At 42.2% G+C, this 13,582-nt stretch overlaps 1 protein-coding gene, 1 non-coding gene and 1 pseudogene across 2 annotated transcripts in view; 2 read left to right on the forward strand and 1 right to left on the reverse strand.

Annotated features, from left to right (window-relative positions):
* The window catches only part of MYO1E (myosin IE), a 211,096-nt gene that overhangs the window by 107,142 nt on the left and 90,372 nt on the right, over positions 1–13,582 (reverse strand). The window contains exons 2-3 of the mRNA XM_049773610.1: positions 10,246–10,389; positions 901–990 (exon numbers count right to left, since the gene is read on the reverse strand). Of these exons, the coding sequence (XP_049629567.1) occupies positions 901–990; positions 10,246–10,389 (234 nt within the window). The remainder of the gene's footprint in view (positions 1–900; positions 991–10,245; positions 10,390–13,582) is intronic.
* On the forward strand, positions 8,897–9,011 carry LOC126009824 (uncharacterized; annotated as a pseudogene).
* On the forward strand, positions 9,600–9,706 carry LOC126010496 (U6 spliceosomal RNA). The gene has a single exon (XR_007496522.1). It is a non-coding gene; the product is annotated as a U6 spliceosomal RNA (small nuclear RNA).

The following is a 13,582-nucleotide window of genomic DNA, read 5'->3' on the forward strand; positions in this document are numbered from 1 at the left end:
GTATGAATCAGGGCTCTGGCTCTGAGATCCCTCACAGAGATGAAAGGGCTGTGGGCTGGCTCTGAAAAGAGTTCAGGGTCACTTCAATAAGTGACATTAGGGAACATTCCCTTTTCTGTGCTCCATGAACAGCCTTAGTTCCTTAAAGTTGGGGCCAGAGAGATAGCATGGAGGTAGTGCATTTGCCTTGCATGCAGAAGGTGGTTTGAATCCTGGCATTCCATATGGTCCCCTGAGCCTGCCAGGAGCGATTTCTGAGTGTAGAGCCAGGAGTAATCCCTGAGTGCTGCCAGTGTGACCCAACCCCCCTCCCCCCCAAAAAAAAGTTCCTTAAAGTTCCAATTTGGAGAAAAGGGTGCCCTTTGCGCACTATTATTTTTCCTTATTATCTGTTTTAGTAATTAGAATTCTGTAACACAAGTGGAAAAGAGGACTACTTACACACACACACACACACATACACACATACACACAACACACACACACACACACACACGATGCAGGCCATTACATCCCATTAAAGCTATTCTATTTGTTGATTTGGGGCCATATTAGCTATGCTCAGGGTATACTCCTAGTTCTAAGCTCAGGGATCATTCCTGGAAGGGTTTGGGGAATCTTTCCTATGGGGTGCTGGGGAATTGACCCAGGAAGATTGCATACATGGCAGATACCTTAATGCCTGTACTATCTCTCTGGCTCCTGAAGCAATTTTATATAATAGATAGTCTAAGTTGTTTTCAGCAGCACATCCTTAAAAGCCACGCAATGTCACCTTCCTAAGCTTCACTGATAAATAATTCACAATATGAAAATGCAGTTGATTGCAAACCTCAAGGAAAACTATCCATGCACCATAAAAGCCCTGAACACCAGAGATTTATGAGGCGTGTGACTTACCGCTCCCTGGTACATTTCAATTTCCTTCTCCCCAAAATAAGGCATCTGCTTGAAGGGGTTGACTGAAATTAATACGGATCCTATATATGTCTGAATTTATATTCAGTTAAGGTCCATCATTAATCTTCACAGCTTAACATTTTTCAAATTAAGTAACCAGTGTTATCAAGAATTCAGATGGTTATCCAAACAAAAAGCTCATGAACTTGTTTTCTAAAGGATTACAAATAAAGACAAAAGCAATTACCAACTGGAACGGGTTCTGCTCCTCTCCAGGAAGAGAAATGAACTCAATTACTAAGGTGCAATAGAGGAAAAGAAATTGATTATTTTAAGCAAATTGAAACACATTCAAGAATTGTGACATCCATGACTAAGGAGACAAAACAAATCAGAAATGACAAAAACATTTCTTTTTTAAAAAAAAATATAATTACGTGGGGCCAGAGCGATAACACAGCAGTGGGGCATTTGCCTTGCATGCAGTTGACACAGGATGGACCCTGGTTTGATTCCTGGCATCCCATATGGTCCCCTGAGCCTGCCAGGAGCAATTTTTGAGCAAAAAGCCACAAGTAACCCTGAGCACTGTAGGGTGTGATCCAAACACCAAAAAAAAAAAAAAAAAAAAATTACTTTAATAATGTTAATCATGGTGGTTACCAAAAAAAACTTTGTTTTGCGCCACACCCAGCGATGCTCTGGAATTACTCCTGGCAGGCTCAGAGGACCACATGGGATGCTGGGGATCAAACCCAGGTCAGTCACATGCAAGGCAATGCCCTGCCCACTGTGCTACCACTCTGGCTCTTAAAGTATTTATTTTATTAATAATTTTGAAATATTTATGACATGCACAGTAAAAAATAAGAGATTTCTCAAGGAAAATTTTTTATGAATTTACTAGGACCAGGTGTTAAATAGAGAAGCAGGGGACAAAGTCCGACTTCTCACTTTCGCATCAGTTCATTCATTCTTCTCTGACTATGAGTAAGTCATATCCCTGAACTGGTGTTAAAGGACAGAACAGGTAGTGAAGGCCTACTTAGCAGTATCAAGGTAGGAATAACAGAAGTACCAGATAAATAAAATAAATAAAATATTGGCCACTCATTTAAATTGGAAGTTAGATGTGAGCAATTTCTTAAGTATCTATTATTCATCTATCAGATATCCCAGGTAATTACTGCTCAACATATTTGGGACATAGTTATACTACAAAGTTATATTACTTCTCTGAAATTCATTTTAACAGGTCACTGTGGGGCCAGAGAGATAGCATGGAGGTAAGGCGTTTGCCTTGCATGCAGAAGGATGGTGGTTCAAACCCTGGCATCCCTTATGGTCCCCCGAGCTTGCCAGGAGCGATTTCTGAGCATAGAGCCAGGAGTAACCCCTGAGCACTGCCAGGTGTGACCAAAAAACAAAAACAAAAACAAAAAAACAAAACAAAAAAAATAGGTCACTGTGTATTACATCTGGATTTCAACTTAAACTAGCAGCATAAAGATATACATTGGGCCAGAGAGCACAGCTGTTAAAAGCACAAAGGTTAAAGCACTTGCCCCGCAGTCAACTTGAGTGGGATCTCAGTACAACCTTGGGTCCCCTGAGCACTGCTAGGAGTGATCTCTAAACACAGAGCAGAACTAGTTCCTAAGCACAGCTAGGTACAGCCCCCAAACTGAAATGCCCCACCAAAGGTTCTAATATAGGGTGGAGGAATTTGATTTAAATTGCTCCGTGCATGGAGCAATCTCATGTAACTTTGATTCTGTGATTCTTGTAGGACTCAAAACTTAATTTCCCTTAAATAATTTTAAAGTCTCCTTCCTCTAGGGTAGGGAACAACCGAACAAGTGAGTTTGACTCATTCTGATTTTTCTTATTAACTAATATAGTGATTCGTTTTTGTTTGTTTTGTTTTGTTTTGTTTGTTTGTTTGTTTGTTTTGGCTTTTAGGTCACACCCGGCAGCATTCAGGGATTACTCCTTGCTATACGCTCAGAAATTGCCCCTGGCAGGCACGGGGGACCATATGGGATGCTGAGATTCGAACCACCATCCTTTTGCACACAAGGCAAACGCCTTACCTCCACGCTATCTCTCCGGCCCCAATATAGTGATTCTTTTTTTGCTTATGGGTCACATCTGTTAGTGCTCAGGGCTTTCCTCTGCTCTATAAACAGGGATTACTCCTGGGGTTTGGGAAACCATACGAGGTGTCAAAAACTGAACCTGGGTTGGCCACATGTAAGACAAATGCTTACCTACTATGCTACCTCTACTCTAGTTCTCTCTTGCAATGCAGTGGGTTTTTGTTTGTTTGTTTTTAGGCTACACCCAATGACACTCAGGGGTTACTCCTGACTATGCACTCAGAAATCGCTCCTGGCTTGGGGGATATATGAAACACCGGGGATAGAACCCAGGTCCATCCTGGATCAACCACATGCAAGGCAAATGCACTAGAGCTGTGCTATCGTTCCGGCCCTACAATGCAGTGATTCTTATGGAAAATTTAACTTTAAATTGCTCGGCCTCCTTCATTTCAGATGTGAAGGTTGTCTATGCTTACATTCATCTTGGGGAAAAATCAAACTTAGGTCAGCAAGAGCTTTCCATGGAGGAGAGTATTTCTTCCTTTGTAGGGATCCACCAGTTATGTTACCAAACTATCACTGCATAGGAAGAATAGCTGTTTGAGGATATGAGCCAAAGCACCACCAGCACTGCTTCTAACAATTTTGGTAAGGAAACACTTAGAAGAAATCCTTCTATGTTTTGATTGGAGGGGGGTGTTGGGCTACACCCTATGACACTCAGGGGTTACTCCTGGCTATGCAATCAGAAATCGGTCCTGGTTTGGGGAGACCATATGGGATGCTGGGGGATCAAAATTGTATCTTTGCTAAATATCTACACATCTACTTACCTTAGAAAAGTTAAGGTAAGATAGAAAAATATTTCCCAGATCTCCCTCCTCCCCACCCCCCCACACCTGTACTCGAGACAAGCTTTCTACTTCCCTCATTCATTCACATTGTTATGATAGTTTTCAGTGTAGTCATCTCTCCAACTGCACTCGTCACTCTATGTGATGAGCTTCATGTCATGAGCTGCCCCTACCAGCCCTCATCTCTCGTCTCTGAGATACTGTTAAAAAGGTCTTTCTTTTTTCTTAAAGCCCATAGATGAGTGAAACCATTCTGCGTCTTTCTCTCTCCCTCTGACTTACTTCACTCAGCATAATAGATTCCATGTACCTCCATGCATAGGAAAATTTCATGACTTCTAAATTGGTGGTGGGAATGTTGCACTGGTTACATGACTGTAATCATACAACTATAATCATATTTGTAATCACGGTGTTTAAATAAAAGTAATTATTAAAAAATAATTAAGGGAGGGCCCGGAGAGATAGCACAGCGGTGTTTGCCCTGCAAACAGCCGATCCAGGACCAAAGGTGGTTGGTTCGAATCCCGGTGTCCCATATGGTCCCCCGTGCCTGCCAGGATCTATTTCTGAGTAGACAGCCAGGAGTAACCCCTGAGCAACGCCGGGTGTGGCCCAAAAACCAAAAATAAATAAATAAATAAATAAAATAATTAAGGGGAAAAAAGATAGAAAAATAAATGAAAGAACCATTAAAGTTATTTTAGGTGTGAATTTGACCTAATTGTTTATCCCATTGGCTGGGTCTACAATGACAGATACTTTGCCATACCTTGGTCCCCTGTAGGGCTGGGTAACTTCTCCACCCAAAATTCACTCCCACTCCCTTTTACATAATTCAGGCGTGCCTGTGGCAAAAGCTGTTCTGATCTTTGTCTCCAGCACAGAACATTTGGCCATAGAGATATAGCCCAAGCTTAATTTTCAAAATGTAGGGAGATACAAGCCTCTGAGGCCCCTTTCACACAAGCAAACAAAAGCCACAGAAAATAATAATGGAGTGAAACAGAAAAGCCCCAGCAAACCTGCTAACAAAACAGTGCCCCAGGCTTGCTGATGAATCTAAGCATTTTCACTTATCTGCGGCAAGGAGGAAAAAAAGAGAAAGTTCATCCCTAAACTGTTTATGAAGTTCAATTGATTCAATATCTAATTCATCATTTACTCTTAGGGTTTTTGTCCTTTATTGGCTTTTTGTTTGCTTGTTTTGGAGCCATACCCACCAGTCCTCAAGGTTCACTACTACATATGCTCAGGGAACCATATGGGGTACAGGGAATTAAACCTGGGTCAGCCATGTGTTAGGCAACCACTTACCTGCTGCACTATCTCCCCGGTCCCACAGTTAAATTATTTTTGAAATGAAATGTGACAGCAAGGTAGCTCTGTCTTAAAGTGAGTCTTAATAATAACAATAAAATAGGTCTTATTATAAGACCATTTATATTTTGTTGATTTATTTTAGTTTTTTTTTTTTTTTTTTTTTTGGTTTTTGGGTCACACCTGGCAGTGCTCAGGGGTTATTCCTGGCTCCAGGCTCAGAAATTGCTCCTGGCAGGCACAGGGGACCATATGGGGCGCCGGGATTCGAACCGATGACCTCCTGCATGAAAGGCAAACGCCTTACCTCCATGCTATCTCTCCGGCCCCGATTTATTTTAGTTTTTTTGGGTGACACCTAGTGATTCTTTGGGTCACTTGAAGTTCTACACTCAGGAATCACTTCTGGTGGTGCTCAAGAGACCATATGGGACTCTGGGGATTGAACCCAGTCATTTGAGTGCAAGGCAAGCACCCTATATATTGCACTATCACTCTGACCCAAACCATTTATATTTTTTTAGGCAAAGCTATGTGTTCTACTTTAAAAAAAAATGCTGTTTTGGGGGGCCGGAGAGACAGCACAGTGGTGAGGCGTTTGTCTTGCATGCAGAAGGACAGTGATTCGAGTCCTGGCATCCCATATGGTCTCCCGAGCCTTCGGAGGGTGGGGGTGGGGGGCGATTTCTGAGCATAGAGCCAGGAGTAACCCCTGGGTTACGCTGCTGGGTGTGACCCAAAAACCAATAAATAAATAAAGCTGTCTTTAACCGAACTACAATTATGCTTATAATCATGGTGCTTAAATAAAGACATTACTTAAAAATATAAACAAATAAAATGTATTTCACCTGAGGAATAAAACGCTATTTTTTTTAATAGCCAAGCAAAATTCCGATTCCATGCCTACCTATTCCACCATCCTTCGCATTGATATTGCTGACTTTTCCTGGGTTTGTCACTGAACTTGTGCAGGGAGAGACATAGATGAGGGAAGGAGAGTGGAAACAAATTTCAGATGTAGCTGCTAGATATGTGTTCCTCTTGTTCCACTGACTTGTCCCTCAGTATACCTCCCACCAGCCATGGCCACACCTAACTGCAACAATGTCACCCACACATGATAGTGAACCATCAAGGTCTCCTAATTCGGGAACTGAAAATGCCAAACACATGAAGTCTTTGAGTGAAGGTAAGTTGGGAGTAGGTTGGATAAAATGAGTGTGCTATGCTCTGCAAAGCAGCTAGTTCTATCAGCTAAGTGGTCACAAAGGTTGTCTGCCCCATACTCTCACACAGGTGCACACATGCACAAATGCAGCCTCGTTTTTCTCCCATCAATGATAAAGAGTGTGGACAAATTCAAGAAGAGTGGACAGTAACTCAACCCTTCCTTGTCTGAAAATAGAAGTCTGGGAGCTGTCATGGGTAGGCACCGTTAGCACTGGCTAAGTAAAGTTTTACTTCTGATGTGGAATTACCAAAGTGCTTTTACCCTGAAAGCATTAGCAATTGATTACTCCAAATGCTGAACCTTCAGAACAAGACTGTGAGCTGCGAAATGAGCAATTTTATAACTTAATGTGAAATCGAATCTCTTCTTGCTTTGACTATTAAGCATAGGGGTGGAGGAGAAGGAGGAGAGCGTTTAAAATAATGCTACTCTATCAGAGTAATCTTTTAGCATTGAACCGATCAAGGCAGCTTTTATCACTTATCAGAAGCTAAGATTTGCGTGCAGACCCTTGGGATTATTTCATAATCATCCCACAGAGCCATTAAGTTTCTTCCCAGCTGAAGGCTGCTCAGGGGCGCCTGGTTCAGGCCAACATTCTCTGCTGAGTGGGCAGAGATTACCACAACATGGAGTCATTAGTGGTCAGCTAACTCACTTCCTCAGTAGAATCCGTCAGTAGATCCGTCAGTCACTGATCCAAAGGCACTCATTCAAAGGCTAAGAATCAGGCCCCTAGATGTGAGTCACTTAAGAATTCTACTGTCTGAATTGAAAAAGCAAATCTTGATAGACCACGCATTTTCAACAAACACTTAATGTCATGCTCTGTGCCGAGAATCATGTAGGAAACTTAAGAACTATACAATGCAAGATGGTGAGGTTTCTGTTAAAATGCGCACAGCTGTCTGAGTGCCCATGTTAGGAGAAATCAGAATATACACCAAGAGGTTAATGGGAAATAGATCTATTGGTAAAATTCTAGGTGTATTTCTGTTCTTCCAGCCTATCTGTTTTTTATAAATCACAGTAAAGGCACATGTGTTTTCTGATAGGTATTTAGAAAATGTCATGCTTTCAAGATCTTACAGGACAGTTCCTGTCTTTCAGGAGTATTTGGTGTTTTAGGAATAAATCATCTTTGAGGGAGAAGTAATTTTGGTGGACTGAGGATGAGATGCTGATAACCTTTAGTTGGGTTTTTTTGTTTTTCTTGCTAGCTTATCAAGAATCGTGTTTTTATGTAAATACTGTAATACCAGCCCACATTCCAAGAACATTCCAATAAATAATTTGTTCTACCGCATTCTGTGGAAACCAGCCTTTTATGGGCTTGTCAGTAAACCAACCTTCCATTAAAAGCAGCTTAAAAAGAGTAAAATGCATTTGCATTTATAATAAGCAATTTTACAATTGGATTGTGTAGAGCTTGATTCAGAAACATGGGAGCCTACAGTTTAGCCTTGAATTATGATTATAAAAGGAAGGTCGAAAACAAACTTGCTGCAATTGTTATTTCATTTACCCCTACAAAAGTCACATGCAAGAGATTTTTAATCATTTCCTGTGTGCGGGAGAAGAATCCCAGGCACAGGATTATGAAACTGATTAAGATCTCTGAGCCCAGTGTGGCTGGAGTTGCAAAGTTCACACTCTGTTACCCTCCCCTCCTCTTTCTTGCTGCTTCTCTGGCAGAACCTGTGAGCATACTTTGACTTTTGTATGTTTTGGGGGCAGAGTAGAGTGGTGCTCAGGAGTTATTCCTGGCTCTGCGTTTAGGAAATCACCCCTGCCAGTGCTCACTCTATATATGGTGCTAGGGATACAACTAGGTCAGCTGACTGCAAGATAAGCATCCTGCTTGCAGTACTATCACTTTAGCTTCCATACTCTGACATTTTTAACCACAGAAAACCTTGTAACTGGACACACTGCTTCCATACTATTTAACTCAAAGAAGCCTTGCAGAAGTATCCAGAACAGGAGCCAGGATTTTTCCCCAATATTAAGGACCAGGAAATAATTATTTCAGACTCTGCAGATCATGTGGTCTGTTGAAATCACTCAGTTCTGCTATGTATTGTAACATGAAAGCAACGACAGGCAGGGGGATCCAGGAAGGGTATAAATACGGTCTGTTAAAACCTTTGTGGCACAATGGGTGGTGAGCAGGGTTTGTCTGTAGGTAGCAGACTACCATTCCTGATCAAAGTGTATTAAAAAAAAAATCTGTGAACTTGAGAGATCAACAGAAGTTCTAGGGTATATTTATATGTATAGGTATTTAGGAAAAGTTCCCGTGGAAAACAAGAAATCACATGGTATTGCTCAGATCTGCCCAAATACTCGGAATAATGTTATCAGTTTTGTTAAGTTTTACTTGGAGAACTGAAAGCCTTGGTCAGCAATGATGGCAGAGTCTGAAGGCACCAGACAACTGCCATTTTGGCATGATAGACTCGACAGTTAAAATGTGACATATAAAGGTGCTCGCTTCGGCAGCACTTATACTAAAATTGGAATGATACAGAGAAGATTAGCATGGCCTCTGCGAAAAATGTGACATAAAAAACAAGAGGATGGTTGTGATGTCAAATTATTGCCTTCCGAGGTTTGAGGGTTAGAATCTAACATGTATGATACAAAGATGGCACTGAAAGGTCATATATCACAGGATCAGTTGTGCAGTCACTGAAATCATCATTGGGGGGGGGGGGGACACACACCCAGCAGCACTCAGGGATTACTTCTGGCTCTAGGCTCAGAAATCACTCCTGGCAAGCTCGGGGACCATATGGAATGCCGGGATTTGAACCATCGTCCTTCTGCATGCATAGCAAATGCCCTACCTCCATGCTATCTCTCCGGCCCTAAAATCATCATTGCTGGTATTACTAGAGAGAAATCACATGTCAATGACCAATGGTTCTACAAGAAAACCTTTCCATAGCAGCACCTAGAACTCCAATACCTATAGTTTCTATGGGAACTGAGGCAAATCTTGCAGTTCTGTTTATAATGAAGGCAACACATTTGAATCAAATTTCCATTCTAAATTTTTAAAAGCCCCATAAAAAATGGCATCTGGTAAGCTAAAATGGAAACATAAAGAACAACTCAGGAATGTTAGGCATTTCAAATAGCCAATCTTCACTTCTCATATTTCCTTTAGTAAACATAAGAAAAATAGTGCTCGCTTCGGCAGCACATATACTAAAATTGGAACGATACAGAGAAGATTAGCATGGCCCCTGTGCAAGGATGACACGCAAATTCATGAAGCGTTCCATATTTAAAAAAAAAACATAAGAAAAATAGAAAAACTGGCAAAATGAAATGTTCTTTCTCCCTTTTCTTTGCATTGGGCAATGTGTGTGTGTGCTCAGTACTCTTGGTGGGCTGAGGACCATATGGGATCATATGAGATGCCAGGGATAGAACCTGAATCAGCTGCATACAAGCCAAGTGTCTTAATCTCTGTCTTATATCTAAGGCAATTTTCTCTAAACCTTTAAGACTTACAGATATATGTTTGGCCTTTCTCAAAGAAAGCTAGTTTCAGGCACCATGTGCTTTGCAGGACATATTCCAGGAACAGCCATTGAGCCATGCATACAGAAACAGGCTGCATCCTGATTGTATGACATGCTCAGCATTTGCCATCATCTTTTGATTTTTACCATAAGCCCAAGGTACAAAACCATGTGGGGTAATCAAACAAGGTAATAGGTGCAAATACAGCCCACTCTGAACTTCAGAGTGAACTTCCAACAGGAGGAAAATGACATGCTTCACTGGGACAGACATTGTTATTCCCAGGAAACTCAAAGGATACAAAAATATAGTCATCCATGTATCTCTTCTTCAGATTCTCCACAATGGCATTCTCTGTGATCTTGGAGAGCAGGACCATGTCATCCACGCCACTGTGCTTGACATTAGCGCTTTGCCAGTGGTAGTGATAGGCGCCTTTGCTTCCCTGAAAACAAAACAAATAGCACTGTTAGCATGATCCGTTTAAAAAAAAACTGCTTAAAAGACGAAGCATAGTACAGGTAGAATGTTTGTTTTGCCCATTGCAAAATTAACCTGGGTTCAATTCCAAGTACCCTATATGATACATTGAACCTGAGTGAGTCCTGAGCATAAAGTCAGCTCTGAGCACAAAGCCAGGAGTAAGCCCTGAGCACCACTAGGTGTGACCAAAAACAATAAAAATAAAAATAAAGAAAAGGCTGCTGATTCCCTCTGCTATCCCACATATACCCAATACAATAGAACATAGGAGATTTGTTACCACAGGGGCTAAGTCCTGCTTTGCCATCTAAAGGTGCTCACTGCATTGCTCACACTTTGCCCTCCAGATTTGCAAAACAGGAGACCAGTCACTGGAATGATAAAATCAAAGAATTGAGGCAGCACAATAAAAGACCAGTCCACCCATCCTCTGGTCAACTTGGGTACTTTAGAGCATCCCAGTGAAAATAAGCCACAAAACAAGAATGACCAAGACTTATCTAGCCAATGACGAATGGAGCTCAGTAGTGGAATGACCAAGTGTCATACAAGGGCTGGATCATGCTGTTGGAAACTCTCAAGTCATTATTTCCCACAAAGAACTTAGTAGCCTTCTATATTGAGAAAATACATGACCCTAAAGAGATCCAGGGGAAGGATCTGGCTCCTCTCTACTGATGACAGTCCCAGTAAGAGACTTTCCTGCTTAAGACAGAAACTGAATATGCACATATCTAAGCCACAGAGTTACAACACTGCAAACAGGAGATCCAAACTACAACAAACTCAAAAATGTGCCTGTCAAAGAGGCAGGTTAGGGCTGGGGAGATAGTGCAGCAAGAGGGCAATTGTGCTGCAAATGACTGACTTGAGTTTGATCCCCAACACCCCATAGGGCCCCCCAAGTACTGCCAGTAGTAATTCCTGAATGCAGTGCCAGGAGTAACCTCTGAGAACCCCCAGGTGTGGCCCAAAACAAAACAAAGCAAAGCAAAAATAAACCAAAGGAGGGCAGGCTGGGGGGTAGGAGAGAACCTAGGCACACTGGAAGAGAAGTGGCTTCTGTTGGCAGAATTGATGTTGGGATGCTGCATGTCTAAAGCTCCATTATGAGAAACTTTGTAAATTATGGTTGCCTCAATTAAGAAAAAAAAAGGCAACTGAAAGATAATGTCTCCAAAACAGATATTGTTTGTTGTTTGTTTTTAAAAAGAAGTCCTGTCATCTTTATTAGCAAACGCTTTCTCCTAGCATTAAAGATAAAAACAATTTGACACATTTCTTATATTCAGTTGGTCACCCTCTATGTCACTAAGACAATGAGCATGGCTCATAGGCTATGTATTGCCATTCCTTTATACAGATGAAAGAAATCATCAAGTGTCGCTGCTCTTCTAAGAGCTCTATCTGAACCACAAATACTGATCTGCTTTTGCATTTCCCCCTTTCAGAATAAACCCCTAGCTCAGATGAAGAAGAGGAAGGGTGGCAGCAGGGCCTTCACTGGAAGCCAACCTCACATTTAGAGGTTCTCATTCCAGTCAGAGAAGCCTGCTGTTCTAGAAAGTTCTAAGGTTGCAGGCAGATAACCCTAACCCTTTCTTGGCTCATCCTCAATGGAATGAAAGGACAGTGCTGGGTGCTGTGTGCTTGGCACGCATGTACGCACGCGCGCGCAGACACACACACACACACACACACACACACACACACACACACACACACACACAGTGATTGTGTCATGGGCCACTGAACCAATTGCTCATTTTGTAGGGCTTTGCTTTCTTCTCTTCCATGCCATTATCCTTTGAATTGGTAACTCCTCTCAGTAAAACAAGTACAGGTACTCAGCAGGGAACTCAATTTCCTGTAAGTTCCATACAAAGGAAAGAAGCTAATTATGTTTACTAGGGCAGAGAGACATTATTGGTTTAAAGAGACCCAAGTTCAATTCCCTAGAACCATATAGGACCCTCTGAATTCCACCTGAACAGAGCCAGGAGTAAGCCCTGAGATGGGTGTGGTCCCAAAACAAAACAAAAAAGAATGTAGGTGCTGAAGTGCCAGCTGAGAAGATAAGAATGGTAATAACTACAGTGTCTGGTCTCTGAGCTGACCATTAGTCTCCATGAGGGTGTTTTTTTCCATGAGGTAAGGACTGAGAGCAGGGCCTGGATGTGGCTCAACAGAATGCTGGTCTTGTGCATGTGAGACTCTAGGTTTGATCCCTGATACCACAAAATGGCGAGATTGAGAGCAGACAGTCTCTGGCCTACATTAGTTTTCTATGACCACTTTCTTGATGAAAATGCAGCAGAAAAGACTGGAGAGATAATACATACATACAACATACATGGTTCTTGCCTTGTATGTGGCCAATCTGGGTTTGATCCCATATCTGGTCCCCCCAGATGGTCCTATGCTCTGAGTGCAGAGCTAGGAATAAACCCTGAGCACAGTCAGGTGTTGAACAGAAATTAATAAATTAAAAACAAAATTAAGGCCAGAGAGATAGGACAGGTTAAAGCAGTTGTCTTACATATTACCATGTGATTAGGGTTTAATCTCTGGCACTGCTTGGGGTCCTGCCAGGAGTGATCCCTGAGCATGTAAGCATGTAAACATAGCCAGGCATAGCCCCCCAAAAAATTCCAAACATAGATTAATTAAAAAAATATAAAGCAGGGGCCAGAGAGATAGCACAGCGGTGTTTGCCTTGCAAGCAGCCGATCCAGGACCTAAGGTGGTTGGTTCGAATCCTGGTGTCCTATATGGTCCCCCGTGCCTGCCAGGAGCTATTTCTGAGCAGACAGCCAGGAGTAACCCCTGAGCACTGCCGGGTATGGCCTAAAAACCAATATATATATAAAGCAGCAAATACATATGCACCAGTCTTAGAACTGAGATGCCTTCTCATTCAGAAAGGTCTGGGGTGCCCTCCCCTTTGAAGGCAGCTCCACCAGGACACACACTACCCCCCCCCCCCATCCCCAGTGAGGAAGTCGGGGCTCCAGGAGTTTCTGACAACTTTCAAGGTGGAAAGTCTCGGACTGGGCGTGATGGCAGGGTGAGGATCAGGAATGGGGAAGGTGAGTCAGTGCACAGAGGAGGGATTGTTCTCTCAAAGTCTCATGGGGAGAAAGCGGGTGTAACAC

Source organism: Suncus etruscus, chromosome 5 (assembly GCF_024139225.1).
Source record: "Suncus etruscus isolate mSunEtr1 chromosome 5, mSunEtr1.pri.cur, whole genome shotgun sequence".
In the NCBI taxonomy this organism is placed as follows: domain Eukaryota; kingdom Metazoa; phylum Chordata; class Mammalia; order Eulipotyphla; family Soricidae; genus Suncus; species Suncus etruscus.